Source organism: Sapajus apella, unplaced genomic scaffold (genome assembly GCF_009761245.1).
Source record: "Sapajus apella isolate SASKATOON/1434 unplaced genomic scaffold, GSC_monkey_1.0 scaffold111, whole genome shotgun sequence".
In the NCBI taxonomy this organism is placed as follows: domain Eukaryota; kingdom Metazoa; phylum Chordata; class Mammalia; order Primates; family Cebidae; genus Sapajus; species Sapajus apella.
In genome coordinates this window covers 2,516,577-2,542,457 of record NW_022437051.1, presented here as the reverse complement: position 1 = coordinate 2,542,457, position 25,881 = coordinate 2,516,577, and the positions used below count along the sequence as shown (strand labels likewise).

Genomic DNA, 25,881 nt, shown 5'->3' with positions numbered 1-25,881 from the left:
AAGGAAGGAAGGAACACAAACAGTACACAGAAACATTGTTTTCATTAAGGCTTCTATCTAGAAAAGTATTTCCAGTTGTATTTTTGCACTGATAGTCAATATCCAATATTCAATGAGTTGCGGCAAAAGAAGAGGGGGAGGGGGAGGGGAGACTTTTAAAATACTCAGAATTAATTTAATTTTCATTTGAAAATGATAAATTTGTACAATCTAAGTATGACAGGAAGTGAAATCCCACAAACCCAAATATAGTAAATATACCAGACTCTATTCTGCTGTAATAGGAGAATTAGCTTAAAGATATCTCAAAAAAATCATTATACAGTCATGCACCCCATAACAACATTCCTGTAAACAATGGACCACATATACAATAGTGGTCCCATAAGATTACAGTCTGTATTTTTACTGTACTTTTTCTGTTTAGATATGTTGGATACACAAATATCTAAATATAGATGCCTTGTGTCCCAGTTGCCTATTCAGTATAGCTGCATGTTTTAACAGGTTTGCAACCTAGAAAAACAGGGTGTAACCTAGGCGAGTTTTAGGCTACACCATCTAGGTTTGTGTCAGTGCACTCTATGATGTTCACACAACGAAGAAATTGCCTAACAATGCAATTCTCAAGACGCATCTCTGTCATTAAGAGAGGCATGACCATAATCCTATTTGCCCTCTCTTAAAATGTAACCACACTTTCTGTTTTCAGCTAGACCTGAGGTTTTGGGGGGGAAAATAAGGCTGGGCTCTGCAAACCACAAAAGAGCTTTAAAGAAACACACTAATTTTCTGGAGCAGGTATAGGAATCTGGTGGTGTCAGCAATGCCTATGTTTCATTTCTTGAAAGTCCACAGGTAATTGTGATGCACACTCATGTAGAACCCTTAAGCTACAGAGTAAGACAGTAAGTTCTGGAATTCAGGAATAGTACCAGCAGGTTGTTTCCTTCACCACCAACCCCAAGCCTCACTCCTATATACATCCTAAGTACTTCATACTTTATTAGGCTTGAATTTATGTAAAACAATTACCAATAGCTTTAAAAATGTTCATCTCCTTACCAAATAAATCTACTTGAGGAATCTAGTCAAAGAAAATAATCAGAGATGCCAATATAAATCGATATATAAGGACATTCTCTGAAGAGTACTTCTAAAGGTTACTTATAAGAGCAAACAAAATTGGCAAAAATATAAATGTCATACGACAGAAAAAACCATCAAATAAAGTTAAACATTATAAAAAATCAGCACATAACATTATGCAAACTATCCATATTTATGAGGCATGGAAAAATTCTCTCAATACAGCAGAAATTGGGGAAAATTGCTGGAAATTAAACTATACTTGGATGGTTTCCCCTGGTAATAAGAATAGCCCACATCTGTATAGAGCCATGCTCCATGGAAGTCCTGAAGTTAACACTTCAAAATGTCATTATTTCTCATCTTCAAAATTTCAAATTACAATCATCCCTCAGTATCCACGGGGACTGGTTCCAAGACCCCTAGCAGACACCAAAATCCACAGATGCTCAAGTCTCTTACATAAAATAGTGGAGTACTGCACATAACCTATGTACATCCTCCCATATAGTTTAAATGATCTCTAGATGACTTACATGACCTAATACAAAGAAAATGCTTTGCATAAGTAGTTGTTATACTGTACTGTTTAGGAAATTAGGACAAAGAAAAGTTTCTGAATGTTCAGTACAGACACAACCATTCTTTTTGCTGTTGTTGTTCTAAGTATTTTCAATCTAATCTTGGTTGAACCCACGGATGTGGAACCCACGGATGTGGAACCCACGGACATAGTAGCCTGATGGTATTTCCCTGCTTCTATATACCCTTATTACTAAACATATACAAAGAGCAAGCTGTATTATTATCAGGGAAAAAAAGTGATAAGGAATCTTAAAATATACTACAAAAATGTTTATAAAAATAATTTTCTAAACTTAGAACATCTCACCCTTCTAATATTAAGAAAAGCAAGATGACAAAGACATAACTAAGAAAGAATCTCTTACAAGAGGTTGTATCAGGGGTATTAGAAAAATACCAAACAGGCTAAGCAACTAAATAAACAGAAACCCAGGGAGTAAGAAACATTTCAAGGTCTCCCTTTAAAAAATCAAAAGAAAAGGAAGCTAATGATGCCATTGCAATAGGTTTCCTTCATTACCTTCTTCCCCTTTCCCTAATCAGGTAAGAATCTCTTGGAAACTTGTCCACCTGGTTTTTATACTAAGTCTACCTATGTTAATTGTTTAGGGGAAAATATAATTTAGAAAAATAATACCACTCTTCATTTAGAGGGAAGGAACAATGGCTTGTAGCAACTGCACAGTGAAATGGTCCAGTTTTTATTCTCAACCCCGCATGGTAGGCTGATTCTTCTAAGTGCTCATTACATGTTTCTTGATGGGATGAATCACATGCTCTCCACAAACTAGCTGGCCTCTTTATTCACAGCAACACCAACTTAGAAAGAAGGACCAAAGAGGTGGCAAGATGATTTAAGTATTCATGCCAATTGAAATACTCCTCCCCAAGATAAAATATTAACTATACATTAACTCTCAAATGAAAATACAGCCTCTAGAAAAAAACTTTCCAGACAAAGGAACAAAATGTTACCTAAAACAGTTGGAAAAGGCAGTCAGCCACAAAATACAAGACACAGAGGTGAGTATTTCAAAGCACTTTGAAAAAAGCCACAACTCGCCTACATTCTCCATCTCACCATGAAAATTATTAAGAAATCCAGAAGTCCATGGAACCCTTGGCTGCTTCAAGTCCTCAACCAGTTGAGTATCACCATCATCTGTACACCCTGCCCACTAAGCCTAACAGTGGAATGAGATTATGACCACTTTTTCAACAAGGAGGACTCCACCTCTCATTCGTGGTTTTGAGCCAAAGGAGAGAGTCTGACATGGTAGTGCTCTAACATATCAGAATGCAACTTTCCTGCTTAAAAACAAGAGATTTTAATTGACTGGTAACATTATTCTAAAATAATTCACTCTGCTATTTTAACTTGGAAGACTATAAACCACTTAACTATTTAGATGAGTTATTTAAGAATGCTAACTTATTTCAACCACTAGGGATCACTAAATCAGAGGGCTATGAATGCACAACTAATTTATTTCTACCATTTTATATAGAAAACCTGAACCACTACACACACATAAGAATTTATAACATCTTAAAGCATGACAGCATAGGTAAGCTCTCATAGGCTTAACAGAAATAAACTGAATGCTTTGTACCTAAGCAGCAAGTATGCTTTCCTTCCTTCTGAATATTGAAAAGATGAGAAGTCTTTTTATAACTAAAAATAAGATACTATTTAATCATATTTATATATGAGCTCTCAGACTAAAATACAAACAGCATAAAACGCAGACAGCAAGATTAGTATTTGAAGAGTAAAGCCAAAGAAAATTCAAAAGACTAATTCGTTACACATTACTATTCAAGTATATTGTATGCGAATATCACTTCATCTAGAAATACATATGTAGATCAAGACCTTTCTTACGGGAAAGCGAGGGCATCTGGCTACATTAAAAACTGCTCCATGCTAAGTAAAAAGACTGTTGAATATGTAACAATTTTTAAGATAAATATTATATTTATGGATGTCTCACAACACCAATACTTATAATGTGAAAGAAAGGAAAAGAGCATGAATGTTCAAAATCAAGAGAAAACAGAGTACATCCTACAATGAAATCTTTTACACTCATTAAAATATTTGTAATAAAATTCACACCGGGGGAAATCCCTATGAGAAATAATGTTGAAATAACCAGGATGGAAATATGTGAACATAGCATGACTCCAACGTGTGTGTGTGTGTGTGTGTGAGTGTGTGTGTGTGTCTGTGTCTGTGTGTCTGTGTGTGTGTGTAGGTCTGTGTGTGTGGGGGGGGTCTGTGTGTCTGTGTCTGTGTGTGTGTTTGTGTGTGTGGGTCTGTGTGTGTGTGTGTGTGTGTCTGTGTCTGTGTGTGTGGGGGACTGTGTGTGTGCGTCTGTGTGTGTGTGCGTCTGTGTGGGTGTGGGTGTGTGGGTGTGTGTGTGTGTCAATGCTGGTTGCTGTTGGGTTCTGGAATTATGAATAATTTATTTTGTTCTATTCTACAAGTTTGCCAAATTTTCTATAATGATAGAAGGATGTTATTTAAAACAATGTCAGGCTGGGCATGATGGCTCATGTCTGTAATTCTAGCCTTTGGGAGGTGGAGATGGAAGAATCACCTTAGTCCAAAAGTTTGAGACCAGCCTGGACAACAGAGCAAGACCCTGTCTCTACAACAAATTAAACAGTCAGCCAGGTGTGATGGCTAGTGCCTATAGTCCCAGCTACTCGGGTGGGTGAGGCAGGAAGCTACTTGAACCTGGGAGGAAGAAGCTGCAGTGAGCTGCGGTCGCACCACCGCTCTCCAGCCTGGCGGGGGAGGGTCAGCGAGGTGGATGTGGTTAATTGGCAATGAGGGTCTCAGTGTTCTCCTGACACGTCTTCCTGTGCTGCAGAGGCTTTAAGGCTAATGCTGTATAAGGGTCTAGATACAAACTGGACTCCACCTACTCACATTCAGCAGCATGAGATTTTAATAGCGGTGTGAAACTGAATTCGCCTGGGCTGTTATGACAGGCAGCATTTCTGGGCTGGGTCTCCAGCTTCACATTGACAGAAGCAAGGTGAATACACCTGGAGGCAGGGCAGTGCGTAGTGTGCAGTAGGCAGGCTCGGGTGGGAGGAGTTGAGGTCCCTGGACTGCAGCACCTCCTTCACCACGACAGCGGAGAGGGTAGCTCCACAGGCAAGCCACATATACATTACTGCATGGTTATAAAGGTTCTCCAGACCACAATGTAGGACCTTCTCTGCAAACACTTCCAGTGATTTTGTAAGAAACAAATTCTAAGTGTTAAATCCCTTTTGTTAAAAAATGTTTTATGATAAAAACAGGTTCTGTTTGCTACAACTGAGTCTGGCACGCACACATCCAAGATGTTGAATGATTTGAAAAGAAAACCATAATGACTTCTGACCATAATGCCTTCTGAAGCCACTGGGCTTCAAATAGTTGAAAACCTAGTTAAAAACATTCTTCACTGCCAACTTGACTTGTCTGCGCATTTGTGAATATCTATGCAAATTAAATTAGGTCTAGTCTAAAAAATAAAATAAAATAAAATGCCACAAGACCCATTGATAAACAGGATTCTGCTGCTTTGGATAGTCTACTGCAGTAAATTTCTCAAACATTTCAAGCTAATCTTAATGGGAAGATCTTTCAATGTGGCTCCTCAGCACATCTATAAAAACAGAATATTTCAGGAGAGCAGGCCTAACAGTTAAGATCATAATTCAAATTAATCAGAAACTAAATATACTCTTTTTTCCAAGTAGATTCTTCTCAATTTAAATCTATGTTTTCCATGCACCTTTTTTTCTCACTTGAACTAGTGCAAAGAGTGTGCTGAAATGCAAAACAAATTTGAAAGAGATATTTAAAACAGGTATTTTTATACCTATGCAAAGAGTAAATGAAGCAAACATAAAGCTACATCCTTTTTAATATTATGTGATTAGTATTTTGATATTTCTCAATATATACAGTGCTAAATTACTGGGTGCATTGAAAAAATATTTATTATTTCATTCAACAGAAGTTTATTGAGCATCTACAGATTGAGAAGTGAAAATGGCAGATTCAGCAAAATACATATTAAATAAGAGGTGAGAGGTGTGATTAAAAGAAACAATAAGGGTTCTGACAAAGGGCATCAATAATTTTTTTGTCATTGTTGAGATGCAGTCTCACTCTGTCGCCCAGGCTGGAGTGCAGTGGTGTGATCTTGGCTCACTGCAACCTCCACCTCCTGGGTTCAGGTGATTATTGTGCCTCAGCATCCTGAATAGCTGGGATTACAGTTGCATGCCAACACACCAGGCTAATTTTTGTATTTTTAGTAGAGACAGGTTTTTGCTACTTTGGTCAGGCTGGCCTCGAACTCCTGGCCAGAGTTGCACCTGCCTTGGCTCCTGAACTGCTGGGATTACAGATGGGAGCCACTGCACTAGACCAACAAGTTTTCTAAAACAGACTAAAATAAAGTTTCTTTATTCAGATTAAATAAATTAGGTCAAGGACTAAAATAAATTGGTCAAGGAAGAAAGTATTATGAACACTAGACAACACATTTCAATTTACAAGGAGACTTAGGATAAAATGATCAACTGGGGAGTCAAACTAAATTACCATGAGGTCCACTTTCATCCTTAAAAGTTCATGATGTCCTAAGTTCTGTAATGTACCTCATGAACCAATACAAATATTTGCTTAAACATGTGTCAAATATCACTGTAAGGACATAAAGAAAGCAAATAAAGAGGCTGCCTGTGAGGAGAAATGGGGGAGGAGACCAGAAGACACAGGAGGAACGGAATTTTATATGGTACACATTGTGTCTAATGTTTTCCTTTTTAATCATATGAAATGGAATCTGTTCAAAATGCGGATACATTAATAATTGCATAACATATATGGCACTGATTTTCATCAGAAAATTCAAGTGTGATATAAAATAGAGTCTATTCTATCTGACCTTTAAATGAAAGTTGGTACCACACTCACAAAAGACCATCGTGAAAATGCCCTGGAATCCAATGGTTTACCTAAGACAGGACACTCATCATGGACACCAAGAAGTCAGGAGGGACAAGGGATAGCAACAAACAAGGAAAGGTGGTTACCTTCCGGTCGCAAGTTTTAGGACTCCCAGCAGTGTTCTGCTTGAGGAACCCAGCTGTGGTTGACCAGCGTGTGGGATTTTTCCTTGAAGGCTCTTCAGAGGAAAAATTATTATCACTGACAGAAGTGGAGAGGCCAATTAGAGCTGGGTCACTACTGCGTCGAACATGAAGAGGCATATCTGTAAATACAAAAGCACTATGCTGAAAAATAACATACTAATGTTGGTAGACTGCATGTTAGGAGAATGTAGGGCAATCCTAAAGACCAAGGAACAGAATTACGATTTTTTAAAAGGGGACAGTGAGTCAGCATTCTAAATACAAATTTCTTTAGGTCCCTGAAAATACTACATGGTGAAAGAGGTGTGGTCAAGTGTCAGCTCCGAGCAAGACTGCCCAGGTTTGTATTTGGCCTTCACTCCTTGTTATCTCTGTGGCCCTGGCCAAGTTGCCTAACTGTTCTCTGCCTCTAGTCCTTTCCAACTCAAATGAAAATAAAACAGTACCTCTTTCATCAGGGTAATGTGAAGACTAAACAATATAAAGGGGATAAACAGCGTCTGACATATAGTGTGTACTCAGGAGACGGTAATATTATAATGACCATTACTGCTATCATTATCTCAATATTTCTAAATAATCATCACATATATCATTCAAAAAATAGCTAATCTAAGCAAGTAAACAAATTTCATCTACCTTTTAATCATACCTGCTGGAATAAACGTACAGAATCTATATAGTTAACAAATAATTTATTGTATATTTCAAAGTAGCTAGAAGAGAGTATTTGAAATTTTTCCAATATAAAAAAAGATAGATAATTGAGGTTTGAATATCCTCATTACCTTGATTTGACCATTACACGCTGTATCAAAACATCATAAACTCTCCATAAATACATACAATTATGTATCAATTTTAAAAAATCTATAGCGTTTAGACATTTGGCTGCTTTATTGAAATGTTTTGTTGAATAAAATGTTTATTCAATAAAGTATTATCAGAAAGTATAGTGCCCTAATGTATTATTTATACTGAAGACAGAAAATACTCGAAGTAATATGCTAATCTGCAGGTAGTTTCTGTCATATACTCACTTATACACACGAAAGGCAGTATTTTAGCAAACGCATTTGCATAGAAGAGTTTGCTTGCAATTGCGATAACAACATCAATAATAAACTCAGATGAACACCTGTAACATTATCAGTAGCACTGAGAACAGCCTGGCAAATATAATCACTGTCACAGCAGAGAAGAAACAGAAAACAAAATTGCAAAGCCAAGAAGAAAAGAGTCTGCAACAGCTGGAATCAGGACTGAAAGTTTCACTCAGCAACTGAGTGAAATCATTCAAAAACGTAAGACAAAATTTAAATTAAATTATGTTTAGAGTACTCTGTTTTTAAAAACTAGGATGTAGGTTAAGCATTTGTTTTAAAGCTTCTAACAATAGAGCTTTATTTGTTTTATTTTATTTTATTTTTTGAGACAGAGACTGGCTCTGTCACCCAGGCTGGAGTGTAGTGGCACAATCTCGGCTAACAGCAACCTCCGCCTGCTGGGTTAAAGTGATTCTCCTGCCTCAGCCTCCCGTAGCTACAGGCTACAAAAATCATGAGCCACCAAGCCAGGCTAGTTTTTGTGCTTTTAGTAGAGACAAGAGTTTCACCATGTTGGCTAGGCTGGTCTTTTAACTCCTGACCTCAGGTGATACACCCGACTCAGCCTCCCAAAGTGCTAGGATTACAGGTGTGAGCCACCACATCTGGCCTAATGACACAACTTTAACCAGAAAGTAGTAAATTCATTATTTATCCTAGGAGGGATAATTTTGAAACACTGGTGCACTGGTCAATGGTAAAAATATGGAGACCTTGAGAATACCAAACTAAAGAAGCCATTTATATGCAGTGAAGGCTATATTTAAACCAATATATGAAAGCAAATTAAAACTAATCAGATAAAACAAAAGCATATGAAACATAGTAATATCAAATTTAACACTGACTTCTACATCATGAGGATTGGATAACAACAACACAGTCTGAGCAACATTACCAGGGCAAAAATTTAGTCAGCTTCTAATTTAATAATGTTGGTACCTATCTTAATTTGATGAAAGAAATGTAAACATGATATTTTAATAATTACTGGATTTATTATGCCTTTGATGCCTTTGATGCTTATAATTTACACCCCAAAACATAAAAATAAACACCAATAAGAATTATATAATCATTCTCACAAAAATACACATCTAAGAATCCATGCACATTAATATTCAATGACCTTACTATAAGGAAAGTTCTCTACCAAGAGGAAGTACAATTTCCAGAATCATCAAATTAAAAACTGTAAGCAAAAAAGTAACAAAATAGGGATGGGTGGGCAGGAAAAGACTAAATACTTCTAGACAATGTTGTTGCTTAGACAAAGGTTCTGTTGCTTTCCAATTACAGGATTAATTGTTCAGTTGTTAAGTACCTCTGCACACCTCAAGTTCTCTCCCTCTTCCTCTCGCCCTTGTGTGTGTGTAAGTCTACAAGAAGCACTATTAACTCAGAGGGGAAGGCCTTTAAAAAATGGCACAGACATAAGGACCAAAAGCAGTACCCACTATCTATATTAAAATAATCACATAAAAGTATATTCCAACCCCCAAAAAATTCAGGGACTAGATACTGAATTTGCTTGGTCACAATAAAACTGCTTACCCTACTTGTGTTTGAAATTTTCCTCAGGAGAATACATTGCATATATTATTTCAATTATATAAGTAATTAGGACCATCTTTTTCAGACTAGACACAAACATTGTGTTAATGTGTTAGTTTGCAATAGACAGACAAAAATAATTAGCATTTCTCTATATATACCTGTAGCTCTTGAAATAAAATGTGAACTTGGGGAAAGAGGGGATTTGAGAGGAGGTACACGTTGGAGCTCCAGACCCTGTGGGATGTCTCTTCAGGTGCGTGATGGAGCTCATGGAAAGGGTGCTGTTCACATAAACTGCAATGTGAATGATGCTACAGGGAATGCTCTATCATGCAGCCCTTCTTCTGAGTTCTTCCAACATTAAACTTTTTGTTTGCATCTCAGTGATACTGATAAATTAAAATAAATATAGTCTGGATCTTCTATTTGCACTACCTAGTCACTGAGTACTCCCATGCAATTTCAAGTCCCACGTTTACATTTATGTTGACTGTCAAATTCAGGAAGGTGTCCTTGATTTGATTACTACGCTGATGAGAAAGAACAAAACCCAATAAAAGAAGTGAAGGAAGCCAGGTGCAGTGGCTCATGCCTGTAATCCCAGCACTTTGGAAAGCCAAGGTGGAGAACTGCTTGAGGTCAGGAGTTCAAGACCAACTTGGGCAACACAGTGAGACACTGTCTCTACAAAAAAAAAAAAAAAATTAAAAAACTAGGCGACTATGGTGGCACATTCCTGTAGTTGGAAGGTAAGAAGCAGGCCTTGACAGCAGAGGCAGGGCTGGCACACCAGACCAAACGGAGGACTGGCTAAAACAGGGCTAGGGCAGAAGCAGCTTTCCATCACACACACTCACCAGCATGCCATGGCAGTTTACTATCACCATGGCAACACCTCGGTGTTACCTACCATTTCCCTGGTAATAACCTAATGTCCTAGTTACTACACCTTCCCTAAATATTCCTGCACAAACTGCCCCTTAATCTGCATGTAATTAAAAGTGAGTATAAACATGACTGCAAAACTGCCCTGGGCTGCTACTCTTTGCCCATAGAGAGTACCACTGCTCTGCAGAAGCAGTCACAGAGCTATGACACTGTTGCTTCAATAAAGCTATTTTCTTCTAGCCCCAGTTCACCCTTGAAGTCTTTACCTGGGCAAAGTCGAGGACCCTTACGGGCTAAGGCCCACTGTGGGGCTCACATGTCCTGCATCAGTCCCAGCTGCTCAGAAGTCTTAGGTAGGAAAATCACTTGAGCCCAAAAGTTGAAGCCTGCAGTGAGCCGTGACTGTACTACTGCACTCCAGCCTGGGCAACAGAGCAAGGCCCTGTCAGTCCAAACTGGCCCAGTCAGTCAAAAGAAGTCAACGGCATGTTCTCATCAAAGAATGCCAAATGATATCATAATGATGTTAAAATCAAGGTTTTCTTATGTTTGGAAGTGCTGCAAGACCTGAGTCATCATAGTACATAAAGGCAGCATAACCAGGTCCAAATAAAAAGACCCCATGTCACTCCAGGACATGTCTAGGTTCATACCGCCTACGATTTAGACTCCACAAGACATCTTTAACTCTCACAATGATGTGTATCTGATGGGTATATGTTACATATCGGATGTGTATTGGTTTATGATTTCTTCTTCTTTTTGTGATTGCATGAAAATTATAAGGCATTTTATGCAGTTTTCACACACACAAACACGTACGAGCACATACAGTTTAGTAATGCTGTGTTAGAACCCACCACTCAAATAGAGGGATATGAAATTTTTTTCTTTAAATAAGGCACTACATTAGACACATGGAAAAACATGTGACCCACATCACATATACGTAAGCTGAGGCTCAGAGATATAACACGAAAAGTCAGTTCTCCGGTCAAGACTTCAAGCTCCCGAGTCAGCGCTCAATCATTAATCACAAATTATCAAATCAGATCTATTAAGTTCCATTTCTAGCTACCTGTGAATACAAATGTTAGTTTCAGTTTTTTAAAAAAGAAGAATTTTGTTGTTTTCCTAGAATGATGCAATTAAAAATCATATCCTGATTTTAAGTCATAGCATGATTTCATTTTGGGAAGAGGAAGGAATGTTACATTAGCCATAAACATATATGGTAACAACAGGCATCCAAATTTCACAAATGTTAAGATAGGAAAAGGAAAAAAACTACTGTTAAATGGAGGAAGTACTACATAGAATCTAGGAAAGCATGTCTCCAAGGAAACAGGACTAGATTCGGTGGTTCCCAAATGCTGACACTCTAAAAATGGATGACCTCAAAGCATTTTTGTGTATATAAGGCTAGAGCTAATGATATTTACCATTTTAGGAGTGAAAATGAGAACAACTTTAAAATATCTATTTATTAAATCACTTTAATAATAATAAAACCCATCATATGTTAACACAAACTAATTTTATGAAAATTGTATTTTATAAAACAAAGCACATTCAGTGGAAAGACCAGCAATGTTTTACATTTTGCTTAATAGAAGACATCTGGATTCTCATATCTGCTTATGTATTCTCAGCTGCCATATGAAAAAGTGTATAGAGGGAAAAAAAGAACTTCACAAATATGTAGCTTAAAGAGGGAATAATATCGTAATAGCTTTTCCAGAAAATATTGGATTTTCTTCTCTGATACCACACCATAAGTTGACCAATGGTGGCTTTTCAAAAGTCAGCTGCAGTATGGATGTGAAATTTTCTTTGTTACATTAAAATCTATTTGTCTGTCTCACACTTTGTATGAATCTTCTACCCACGAAAAATTCCATAACATTAATCATTTGGAAACCATTAGTTAATAAGTTATGTCAATCTTCCAAATGTTGATACATTTCTTTATTTCAGAAAATCACAGGTTAATATCTCTGCCAATTTAATCAGGAATGTCTTTATGTACTGGGAAGCAGTCATGCTCACAGTGGGACATAAGTTTTCCAAAACCTAATTTTCACTAGAAAGTTTGAATTTTATCTTTAGCAACAAACACTGCCCATTTTTTTTGCCTTGTAGTGACAGGCTTGTGTCACTCATTTTTACGAAACTCTCTACCAGATACTCAAGTCTGAACAACCAGCTTTTCTGTCCGTACTTCAAACAAAAACACTGTTCCATGAAAAAACCTCAGCATGTAAATCAAGCCTTCGCATAAAAGTATTTCTCAAGACAACCACCGAGAAGCTGGGCATGGTGGCTCACGAATGTAAAATCAGCTACTCAGGGAGGCTGAAGCAAAAGGATCACTTGAGCCCAGGAGCTCGAGATCAACCTGGGCAACACAGTGAGGTCTTACCTCAACAAAAATTAAATTAAATTAAAATTTAAAAAGGAACTACTGAGCTTCCATATGTTGGAAAAGTGTTTTATGCCTACATTATCACACGAAATGTTAAATTGTGTATTAAAGGGTCAGGTTTTAAGTAATTAATTTTGCTTCTTCATTAAAAAGTGGGTGAAATGGGTTTTTTAAAAAACTGCGTGTGTGTGAGGTGAAGAATGAATTTCGTGTCAATGTCTTGATTTGTGCCAAGTGATCTACATTTTTGCCCCTCAGGGTGTGGGCACCACTGATGTAGGTGTCAACCCAGTGAACACCACAGAACAGGTTATCATAAAACTCTGAAAATACCATTGCCCTTATAGCCTTCTTGAAATAATCTTAGTGGTCCCTTAGGGCCCAGATCACGTGCAAGACCACTGGCCTAGACCTGTGATGCTGGCACATCAGTCGCCTCTCTGGGCCTCCATCCCTAATTTATAAATTCAGAGGCTGCACTACTGGTTTTAGAAGTTCCCTTTAATACCAAAAAGGTGTGAGTTCACATATGTTCACACTCCCCCAATCAGTGATCATCTACCAAACCTCATCCTGACAGAATGTATAACAATTTATGAAAAATGTATTAGAAAAAAACATAAAAGCATTTCAAAGCAGTCTCAGCAGCCATTCCTCAGGGTAGCTCCAAACAAGTCAAAATATGACAAGCAACGCAGAGTTCTAGAGAATGGTTCCATAGTAGCCATGCCACAAATGGCATGAGGTCTTTTCACGAGTTTCACCTTAAAGGAAAGACATTTGTATAAACATCTGGCCTTAACAAAATGAATCATGAAACACAACTTCCAGATTATCTAAAAGGTTTCCCACCTCTAACTGTCCTGACTAAATATAATATTGCATAAAGAAGGTAATTTTGTGTTGGCCTCGGATGAATAAAACACAATCTTCTCACCTATGATTTGTTATATTTCTGGGGCCCATGGCCTATTTCAACATTACTAATAATCTGATGTAATTTGTGTTCATTACAGTAATTAGAAATAATAGGAGCTTCTCGATTTAAGGTAATTTGGTCAGTCACTATTATAGCCATTCCTTGCATTTTAAAACATGATAAAACTTTCTAATCCCATAATCTTCTGATTTATTTAATATACAGATTTTCAAAGTATAACCTCTGAAATATTTAAAAAAATTCAAAGACATGGATCTTCAATAATTATGCTGCTGCATGAAGCACAGAGCAATTGGCGCGATGTCACTGAGTTCAGAATGATGACGAAGGCTGTTTGATGTGTACATTGCTTTGAAGAGGGGATAAAACAGCAATAAACCCTCATCATAAGCTCTGAAACTCTCCATGGCACTAATGTACTGTAAATATTGATGTCTCTCTCTGGGTAAGGTGCCTTTTAAATAAGTGGAAGGAATGGTGAATCCAATTATGAATTAGAGCAAACACCAAAGAGCAGACATAGACATTTTTAACTGTTAAATATCCCACCCTTTCTTCTCATCAACTTGCCCAATGCCTCTCTTTCTTCATTCTTCAAGTGTTTTTTAAATTATTTAACCACTTAGTATTGTCCATGTATTTTTTGTGTAAAAGAAAAAATAAAAATTAAAAAACATTTTTTAACCACTTAATGAATAAATCTCTGCCAAGACGACGGTCATAAATTATTAAGGTATTTAACTGAATCTAAATATAATACACACTTACATGTGTGCATTTAGAACTTATGAGGCAAACAGCAAAATTACTCTTCATGCAAAATGAAAACTGTCTCTCTCCCATCTTCAGGGTAATTATACATTTCCTAAAGAGACATCTAACCATGGAAGAATCAAGTTATTAACACATGCCGTGGTGATACAAACCTGTCATCACAATTGCAAAACTGACCTTCAGATATGTGTTACTCCTTTTCATAAAAGTATTTATCCATATTTCACTTACTTGGGTAGCATCCTGGGAAGAAATTTGTGGAAGGCAAGGCAAGAAATAAGCTTTGAAAAACAACAGATGACTCAAAGAGTATGATATAAAATTGAGTTTTATCACCTTGTAATTAACTAGTTTTTCTATATAATCAATAAATACAGGATACTATGGTTGGAAGATGCTTAGTAATAAGCTGAAATATTACATTTTACAGGTAAATGCACTGAGCACCACATATATTGAGAGTTAGGTCGAAGGTCACTATGCTCCAATGAGACTCAGCTGCGCCCACAGCATTTGGTAACTGACTCCCTGTCCTGTACAATTCAGATCTGATCACACTGCTGTCCAGAAAAAACTAAGACATATCAGAAGTACAAAATGCCTATATTGCACTTGAAAAGACGTAATTTCTTGGTAAGTTTAAGATACATTTCTGTAGATAACAGGATGTTTTCAATGGTTGCACTGAATCCCAGACACATAAGGAGAGAAAACAAAGTCAAGGAAAAAATATATATGCGATTTTCTAATGACATATTGTTTCCACTCAAAAGCCAAGCATTTTTCTGAGGCAAATTAAATTTATAACAGTAGAATCCTCACTCTGAAACTGACAATATAACCACCCTACTCAAAAACTCTCACTCGAAATACCTGAGTACAAGTGAGGAAATCTGAATAAGACTGTATATATTTTTATATAAAGGCTGTATATGAATGTTATGTGAATGTTAATATGCTGGTTGTGACAGAACAGGAACTTTTCTCAAAATCTTACCATTGAGGGAAACAATAAACATAAACATAAACAATAAACATAAAGTGAATTTCTCTGTATCTTTTCTTATAACGGTATGAAATTTTATAAGTAGTTCAAATTTAAATTTTTTTAAAGCACAGAGTTAAGCAAAATCCCAGGTGCAAATTCTCAATATCGAGGCCTGCCACAATTGAGACTTAGGGTGCCTTTCTAACACTGTTTCCTAAAATATTCTTCTTATCACCCAATGTTCAACCTCCACAGCCACTGCTGGTAGCCAGCGGCCTGTCCACATGGACAGCTCCCTGAACATCCTCCATAATAGACAACTGCACGGCTCACCAGCACTGCAACTTCTGTTACCAGGAAACTCTTCCCTCCTCTCCACCTACTTCAGTGTGTCCTATGCCCTACAAGTACTCCTCAAATGACACCACCTCTTCCAACACATCAGATGGGTGGTGGGCTCAGAAAGGGGTCTTTGAGAAAAGTTTAGTGGAAAGACTGTTTCTAATACATGTCAGGATAAAGGATTGACAGCAAAGGTTACAGCACCCTCTGCTCACACGAGGCAAGGGGAGCTGTGACATTCCCCGGAGGGCCACAGCTACACACGAGCCACAGCCAGGAAGGCTGAATAAGCCTGCCTTTTCCATCTTCCCACTTCCGTCAATGCCCTGCTGCTGCAGTCTTTGCAGGCACAAGGCAGAGGGCACAGAGCCTGGTCAGTATGAGAGGCAGGCCTTTTGGCATATGGAGCAGAGCAGGCAGGTGTGCAGGATGGATGAAAGGAAAAGATCCAGCTCAGATGTACTAGTCCTCTGCCTCTTTCTCCCATTGCACCTTGCTTCTCTTTTTTTCTTTTTTTTTTTAATAAGGTCTTGCTCCACCACCCAGGCTGGAGTGCAGTGCAGGATCACAGCTCCCTGCAGACTCGAACTCCTGGGCTTAATGCTACTCCAGCCTCAGTCACACCAATGACTGAGACTATAGATAGCCACCACTACTCCTAGCTAATTATTATTTTATTTTTTATAAAAATAGGATTTCAGTGTGGCCCAGGCTGGTTTCAAACTCCTGGCCTCAAGGCTGGTCTCAACCTCCAAGCCTCCCAAAGCCTTAAAATTACCAGCATGAACCACCACACCCAACCTGTTTTTACTTTTTGTTTTCCTTTTTTTTTTTTTTTTTTTTTTTTTTTCTGATACAGAGTTTCACTCTTGTTGCCCAGCCTGGAGTGCAATTGCCTGATCTCGGCTCACTGCAACCTCAGCCTCCCGGGTTGAAACTATTCTCCTGCCTCAGCCTCTCAAGTAGCTGGAATTACAGGTGCCTGCCACCACGTCTGGCTAATTTTGTATTTTTAGTAGAGACGGGGTTTCTCCATGTTAGTCAGGCTGCTCTGAAACTCCTGACCTCAGGTGCTCCACCTGCCTTGACCTCCCAAAGTGCTGTGATTACAGGCCTAAGACACCACGTCTGGACTGTTTCTACTTTTCATAGCATCAGCCAGTTATTCAGCTGGAGGACAAGTATTGACTATTCATTTTAACAACTCATCCACTCTAGACATACACACACAGACACAAACACACACACACACACACCAACAAAGTAGGAACAAAATGTTTTAAAGTTGGCTAAGACGTATCAGTCAGGAACAAAAATATTCCCGATTCACTTTTTTAATAGATGTATTTCGATATTTTATTTTTATTTTAAACTTTTACTTTGGCTGCAGGGGTAGATCTGCAGGTTTCTAATACAGGTAAATTTCATGACACAGAGTTTGGCGTACAGATTATTTTGCTGCCCAGGTAATAAGCACAGCATCCAATAGATAGTTTTTATAGATAGGACTCTCGAAGGTTGATGTGCACAGAAATCACCTAGGAATCTTGTTAAAGAGCTTCAGTAGCTCTTTAACAAGTAAAGGTCTTTAACCTTTTACTTGTCTTTAACAAGTAAAGGTCTTGGCTGGGTAATACATGAAATTCTGCATTTCAATGTCCTAGTGACATCAGTGCTGCTGGTCTGAGTGACCACCACCCTTTTGGGACTCTGAGCAGCCAAGGCTATGTTACACTTTTTAAATATATATATATATATACACACACACACACACACATATTATCTATAGAGATATAGATAATTATACATTATATATAATATATAAATATATAAATGCATATATCTATAAATATATGTATATAATCTTTATACAGATTATATATAGACCTATCATATATAGATCTATTACATATAAATCCACATATAGATATATAATATATAAATATATACACTTTATAAACATCTCTATATATTTAAAATTTATATATCTATATATTTACATATAAATATATACTTAGAATGTATATTTACTTTATATATAAACATCTCTATATATATATATTTAAAATCAGCTGTGATTTTTTGAAATGTGAACTTCATACTGGCAGTCACAGACCCTCATCATTTGTATCCCTCCTGGCTTGGCCGTCTCCAAGTCATCCTCTATAAAGCACTCATGTATGATACCTTTTCTAAACCACAAATCAGACATCATACCTCAGAATTCTCAGTCTACTTGGGGCACAATACCATTAGAGTACCCTGCGTGAGACAAACAATGAATCTGCACGCTTACACTCAACTGGAACACTCTGCAACTACAGAAGCCCAAAGAGGGTTTCCAGTTCTCTCTCCTGGGCCCTCTTCTCACCCACTGTCTTCTTTAAGGTTGGCCGGGTGGACATTGCCATCTCTGAGAGGTCCAAAAGGTTTCTACAGCCTAAGTGAAATCATGCTTAATTTCACTTGTTAGATCTGTTACTTTCTCATCTGTCACCCTCATTAAATTTTGTTATTCTACCCCCAGTTTTTAGTCCAGCAAAGGACAATAAGAAAATGTTTGTTAAAGTGTTACTGTACAAATAAAGAAAATGAATGATTTCCATCTAGAGATATATGACTTCCATCTACCTCTGTCCTACCATCTACCTCTGTCCTTGATTGTCTCAAGTATTGAAGGGCAATCTCTGTAGTAAAGAAACAATTAGAGATGTTAGAGATGTTGGAAGGCTCCAGAGAATGAAAAAAAGGGTTTTCTACTGGCAAAAGGACAAAGAATTGCTGCTTCAAATACTGGTGATAAACTCCCTGGCTAGAAATCCCATTCAGGTTTTACCGTTTTTTTTTTTTTTTTTAAACTATTAATTTTGCACTAGCGTCCTTCATGCAGTGCTGACTCCCTTATGAGAATATCTCAGTAAGAGTCAATCTAAATTAATTCTTCACATATAATTTTATATGTATACGTGAGCCAAATTCCTCATATCACTTCCATTTTACCAATTTAGTTCAACAATCATGTAATTAAATTTTAAAATTATAACTTCGCCTAACAAGTAATTTGTCTTTCAAAAACTGACATTGACTATTGATTGCATTTAAGATATTCTCTAAATGCTCAATGCCCTCTCCTTTGACATTTGTCTTCTATTATTTTATTAAGGATTCAAGTACAGCAGTAACTGTCAAGTTAACTTTCCATGAGCATTATTTCCCCATTCCTTTATTATTATAACGTTTACTCCACAATACTATATAAAAGCGTAATCTTTTTCTCTTACCTGGGGACTAGCGATTTGCCAATTTTATTTGCCAGTTTTCTGTCACTTCAGGATGTACGTTTGAAGCTCCTGCGCTTTACAAGATTTTATAATTAACCCAGTGTATGTTGACCATCAACAACTACTTCACAGCAGCAAGCCTCTGTATAACTCTGAGGTGTTAAACTTCCACTCCCATGTCTATACTTCATTTTGGTCAGAGGTGGGCTTTTCATCTTGCACATGAATTTTTTTTTTTTTTTTTTTTTTGAGACAAGCTCTCTCTCTGTCGTCCAAGCTGGAGTGCAGCAGCGCGATCTGGGCTCACTGCAGCCTCGACCTCCCAGGCTCAAGGGATCTTCCCCCCACTGCCTCCTGAGCAGCTGGGACCACAGGCACGGGCCACCACATCCGGATGCGCATGAATCTTCACGGCACTAAAACCCTTTTTCAACTCTGACATCTAAATCTCTTTGACTGTGGAGAGTGGGTCTCTGGCGTTCAGGCAGAGCACCCTCTGCACACGGCTTGCTCATGGGCACTGCTTCCTGCGTCCTGGGGCTTCCTAACGGCGGCGGGATGCGCAGGGCCTTCCCTTGCTAAGGGCGGTGGGCAGCGCTATGGTGGTGCACTTTGGCTGGTGAAGGCACACTCGCTCAGCGTCTTTCCAACATCTTGTCCAGCCACTTCGGAAGCCCTTGACAATGCACTTCAGATCAAACACCATGCTAGGCACGTTGGCATCTGTGAAGATGGTGGTGCAGGGGCACTGAATCACGAGGACCATGCCTCTCTCGTCGGCGGCCGCCGGCCCCTAAGCACACAGGCATGGCGGCGCTCCACCAGGTTCCCAGCATGCCCTGCGCGAGGCCCAGCATGCCCTGCGCGAGGCCCAGCATGCCCTGCGCGAGGCCCAGCATGCCCTGCGCGAGGCCCCGCCCCACCCGTGGTCCAGCCGCACTAAAACCTTTCCAGGGAGGTTTAAAAGTCATTCTTGGCCGGGCGCGGTGACTCACGCCTGTAATCCCAGCGCTTTGGGAGGCCCAGGCGGGCGGATCACAGGGTCAAGAATTCCAGACCATCCTGGCCAACACAGTGAAACCCGTCTCTACTAAAAATACAAAAAATTAGCCGGGCGTGGTGGCACGCGCCTGTGGTCCCAGCTACTCGGGAGGCTGAGGCGGAAGAATCGCTTGAACCCAGGAGGCGGGGGTTGCAGTGAACCGAGATTGCGCCACTGCACTCCAGCCTGGTGACAGAGCAAGACTCTGTCTCAAAAACAAACAAAAAAACCAAAACGAAACAAAAAAAATACTCATTCTTTCAAAGACAAGTATCTGGGCCCGCTGGCTCAAGCCTGTAACCCTGAAGTCTGGGAGGCCGAGGCGGGCAGATCACGCGAGGTCAAAAGTTCTAGACCAGCCTGGCCAACATAGTGCAACCCTGTCTTTACTAAAAATACTTAGGCCTGCTGGCTCAAACCTGTAGTCCCAGCTACCTGGGAGGCTGAGACAGGTGGCAGAAGAATATTTGAACCTGGAAGGCTAATAATCCCTCCAGGATGTGCCATTCTGATGAGGAGAGGACAAAGAATACACGTGTGAACAGAGACTACGCCATGAGGAGATCAGTGCTAGGAACGAAAACGAAGGATCAGAGCCTGCTGGAAGTTGAAAATACAGGGGGAGTATGATAGAAGCACTTCAAAAACATTCAAATGGTTCATTATCCCTTTCTCTGTCTTAACTGTTCCAGTTTCAGATTAATTCCTTACCACACAACCCTGTACACACTGGCGATTAATAAAGCCATTTGGCACCAACTGGTTGCTCCGAGGCGGCAATAAGACTTCATGGCTCTGAAACATATGGCTGCGTGTCTGTTTATATTACCTTCTAAGTGCAGAGATCTTTCATAGCTAATCTAAACCATTCATTCTCCTCCTTAAGGAAAGAGTAATGTAAAAGTAAACAGGTCCTGATCATGTACAATAAGCCAATTAAGTCTGTAATCACTAACATTTGTTGAGCATATACTATAGGTTATGTATATGCTAAGAACCTTAATGCCAGGACTGATCAAATCATCAGAACAAGGCTATAAAATAGGTTCTATTACTATTCCCATTTTATAGGTAGGAAGACTTGGTGTTACAGAGATAAGATACCCTGGCAAAAGTTAATCTAATAACAATTGGTGGAGATAAAAATCCAAATCTCAGTAGTCAAGCCACAGGAAACATGTTCCTCCTATGCAGTAAGCATGAAATCCTGGAACATTAAGAACTGAAAGAGAGAGACTCTGGCTTATCTGCATCTTTCTCACCTACATCTACCATAACTGTCCTCACACAGTAGGAGTGCAGTAAATGCATGTTAGCTGAACTCAACCACACTGCAAGTCAGACCTGGAAGAAAAGACACTGTCCATTAGACAATGACTCATCTCATGCTTGGATCTCGTAATCGTTCACAGGGAAAAAGAAAGGCCATGAAAAAAATTTTAGGAATGAAGTAAGTTCCCTTTAGCTAAGACAAGCAAATAGATAAGACTTCTAAATTCATCACAATTTTATTAGGGGATTTGTGAAAAGAAATGGGAATGGTACATTGAAGAAAGGGCATGTTACTCTGTGTGTGTGCGCGCACGCGTGCGTGTGTGTGTGTGTGTGTGTGTACACAAAAATCAAATGCTGTGCTTCATATCTGTCAGGAGCATTTATTTGGATTAACAGAAATGTGTTGGGTGCCCTGAATCCATACATTCACAAAATATGTCACTATCATCTTTGCCTCCAAAGTGCTGGTATTATAGGCATGAGCCACCGCACACAGCCTGTCAATACAGTCTTGTATATTTTCACTGTGAGAGTCTTCTCAGTCAAATGTTTAGTCAATTTAAGATATTAGCACTCAGTACAGGCTAACGCTCTCTTACCTATACTGCTCCTATATTAACCTCAACAAAAAGTGGAAAATCCAGGGCAGTGCTTACGACCTCCCCATCCAAACTTCACAGTTGTGTGTATACTCTTTGAGTAATACATGCACTTCTAACACTTCACTAGCCATTAAAATTATGTGGGGATACTCTGTAAAATGCTGGTTCCAGGACTCCCACCAGAAATACTGAAAATTTGGTCTAGGAAGAAGCCCAAAAATTACTTTCACAAGCTTTTCAGGTCATTGTAACATGCAGCCAAGACTGGGAATTATTGCTCTAGAAGAGACAGTATTGCATATCAGTCCAAAGGGACCTCATTAAAAATATAGACTCTGAATGAGTAGGTCTGGATGGGGCCCAAGACTCTGCATTTCCATCAAGTCCCCAGATGACGGAGTCACTAGCCACATTGGCTATTTAGTCATCCTTGGCTCATTTCAGGCCCTCTACAGCTACCTGGAGCTAGTGGTCACAGGACAGTGTAAACATACATCTCTTCAAAATTATTTTAGAATTAAGCAATGTTATAGGACACTGAATTTGGCCAGAGAAAAGTATAATTAAATCACCATTAATTATATACTCTCAGTTCTATTAACTTTTAATTACTCAGAAAAGAGCTGAGGGATTTTTCACTACTTCTTTCTAACTTTAATTTGAAAATGTTATAAAGAAATAGTTGTTTTTCTACTTATCAAATATAAGGCAAAGAAATCTACATTTTCGAACATCTTATTGAATTTTTTTATGAAATATGTTTCTGTTTGTCTCCTTGGGAATAATAATACATGTCCATGACTCCCCAAGGAAGTAAACAAATTTATATAAGCATTTTTTTTATTAAAGTGCTATCTTTAGAACTAGCTCACTGTGACAATTCAAATCCTATTGCAAATTTGTATACAAAATAGGAAATTCCAATGTTAATCAAGGAAAACAATAATTCTCTATTTAGCATGTTAAAAAAACAAACAAACAAATGCTTGGCTGCTTTTTAATTGAGGAGATAAAGCACTTTAATATTGATAAAACCTTTCTAGTATTTAAGTAGCACTTTTACAACTCTAAAGCCAAGAACTTTATCCATAACTCTGCCAGTGTCTCAGACAACCAGGCAAACAGAATTCAACCCAGTCGTGGTTTCCTAGACAACAAGCACAGACAGAACCACTGGGGGGAAAAAAAATGAAAACACGAAAAAGCATCGCAGCATTTCCAGTAGGCTTAAGAAATGCATTTTAATTGTCAAAATGTCACAGACAACAATATTGAAAATCATTTCCTTGAAATGATTCAAAGCAGAATGCCATTTTCATTACAGCAAACGAGGTGTGGAAAAATAGAAAAATTAGATTCCCTTCCTTTGCTCTGAATTAAGTAGGGATGGTGATCAATCTTATTTGATTTTACAAAATATACATACATTAGTACGGATTTCTAATATGCCTCCTTAGTTTTCTCTGCAAATATTACCATACACTGCCTCAACATAAAAAGAAGAGTCATCCAGGATGACGGGCTATCATAGGATGAAGCATCTGCCTGAAGATCATCTGCTGCACAGACAGGCTTGTACCTGCTCAGCTCTTAGTTCACATGATAAACCACACACTTCAAAACACAGATTCATACAGAACAAGGCTGTCCATATTCATGTGCGGCTCTAGTTTTCTCTTCCATAACAAAAAGGGTGCCGGGCACGGTGGCTCACACCTGTAATCCCAGCACTTTGGGAGGCCGAGGTGGGTGGATCACTTGAGGTCAAGAGTTCGAGACCAGCCTGGTCTACATAGTGAAACCCTATCTCTACTAAAAATGCAATAAATTAGCTGGATGTGGTAGCAGGCGCCTGTAATCCCTGCTACTCGGGAGGCTAAGGCAGGAGAATCGCTTGAACCCAGTAGGCAGAAGTTGCAGCGAGCCGAGATCACGCCACTACACTCCACTCTGGATGACACAAGTGAAACTCCATCTCAAAAAAAAAAAAAAAAAAAAGGTGGGGCTTACAAGCTTATATTCTATCTTAAAAACTTTTCTGGCCCTAACAGCTTTTGATTTTTAGAAATGAAATACAGAAAGGTTGCTCTGTCTAGAAAGACTGCTTCCAAAATAAATACTATATTCTAAGGCATTTTAAAACTTCTTCTTTATAGGAACTAAATATTGACAGTTAACCTTTAGAAAATAATATCTGAAATGTCCTACTACATGGCTATTAAAACGTCTAAATTTTGCACAAGCTTTTATGACCCTGATGGCATTTACTCTTATATCCTTGTCAGGAACATTTACTTGGATTAACAGAAATGTGTTGGATGCCCTTAATCTATACTTTCAAACAATATGTCACTATAATCTTGTGAAATCATCTCTATTTTCTTCCAAAGAATCTTTTCAGTCAAACCCTTAGTCAATTTAGAAACTTAGGTTGAATTGATTAATTCAGTCAAAACTACCAATTTAGTAGCTGCAGGCAATTATCACTGAGGCGTTTTTCTGATAATTCGCCTATCAATGATTGGTAAATGAGGGAAGGAATAACAAAATGGGAATTCCAAGAAAGAAAGTATTTACCATTTTTTCTGTCTAACTTGCATATCCAACAAAGCACAAGTAACGTATTATTCATTTTTCCAAGCCAGCCACCTACCAGTGGACTTCATTATATCAATGACAAGGCCTTAGTGAATCAGTTGCTCTACTGGAGTGGCCTTGAGTATCAGGCTGCATTTGCACGTTTCCCTTTGTGATACATACTTCTTCTCGTATAAAAGCTAGTAAAATGCAGGACATGCAAGTTATAAGAGAATAAGTTGATAACGTATAAGCAAAGTAAATGCCAAGAAATGGCAGCACATGCATACATTACCTTATTCCAATGTCTTCAATCAATTCAAACAATGTGACCTGTCTGCGTGTGACACAGGGATCTCTACTCCTGGCTTATATCATTGTATGAGAGAGAATTATTAAATTTTCAGGAACTTTTGAGAGTTGACAGTTAAATAAAGTTATTATTAAAAATTATAGTACAGGCCAGGCACGGTGGCTCATGCCTGTAATCTCAGCACTTTGGGAGGCCAGGGCAGGCGGATCACCTGAATTCCAGACCAGTCTGGCCAACCTTGTGAAACCCCATCTCTACTAAAAATACAAAGAATTAGCTGGGTATGGTGACAGGCACCCGTAAACCCAGGTACTCAGGAGGCTGAGGCAGCAAACTCGCTTGAACCCGGGAGGCGGAAGTTGCAGCGAGCTGAGATCATGCCATTGCCTTCTAGCCTGGGAAACAAAATCAAAACTCTGTCTCAAAAAAATAAAAAAGTTATAGTACATAAACTTCCAACTAAATTATATTAAAGATAATACTCAAAACTCTTCATGTTATAATTATTTTACTATATTTTATTAGTGTCTACATACATGAGGCATCTTCTCCATCTGTTATGGAAATACCATATTACGGTTTGCTATCATACATCTCATCCCAACTCAACACTCAGTGACATCAATTTGGTGGCTTGAATCTGGTCATGATACTCATATTTACACTATGGAAATGGGAAAATGTGACAGAGCCAGGTTTTTGTGGTTTTCAGAGAGTCAGATATTAAACATTTACCAACATACCAATGGATCTAGAGAACCCACACAAATTCCCTACTCTCCAGTAGTCACCAAAAATACAAGGCGCTACAGGACTATGTAGCAAGTCTACGGAATTCAGAAGCACCTGCTGGAGAAACTGTTACTTGAGCAGATTCCTATGGCATGAGTCAAGGCTAGATAGGAGGACACCAAAGAGAAGTTTTACC

At 38.5% G+C, this 25,881-nt stretch overlaps 1 protein-coding gene across 26 annotated transcripts in view; it reads right to left on the bottom strand.

The window, feature by feature from the left end:
* PARD3 (par-3 family cell polarity regulator) overlaps positions 1 to 25,881 on the bottom strand; it is a 706,589-nt gene that overhangs the window by 357,374 nt on the left and 323,334 nt on the right. For all 26 annotated transcript variants that reach the window (XM_032259797.1, XM_032259804.1, XM_032259806.1 and 23 more), the window contains exon 4: positions 6,784 to 6,962. In XM_032259797.1, coding sequence (XP_032115688.1) covers positions 6,784 to 6,962 — 179 coding nt within the window. The remainder of the gene's footprint in view (positions 1 to 6,783; positions 6,963 to 25,881) is intronic.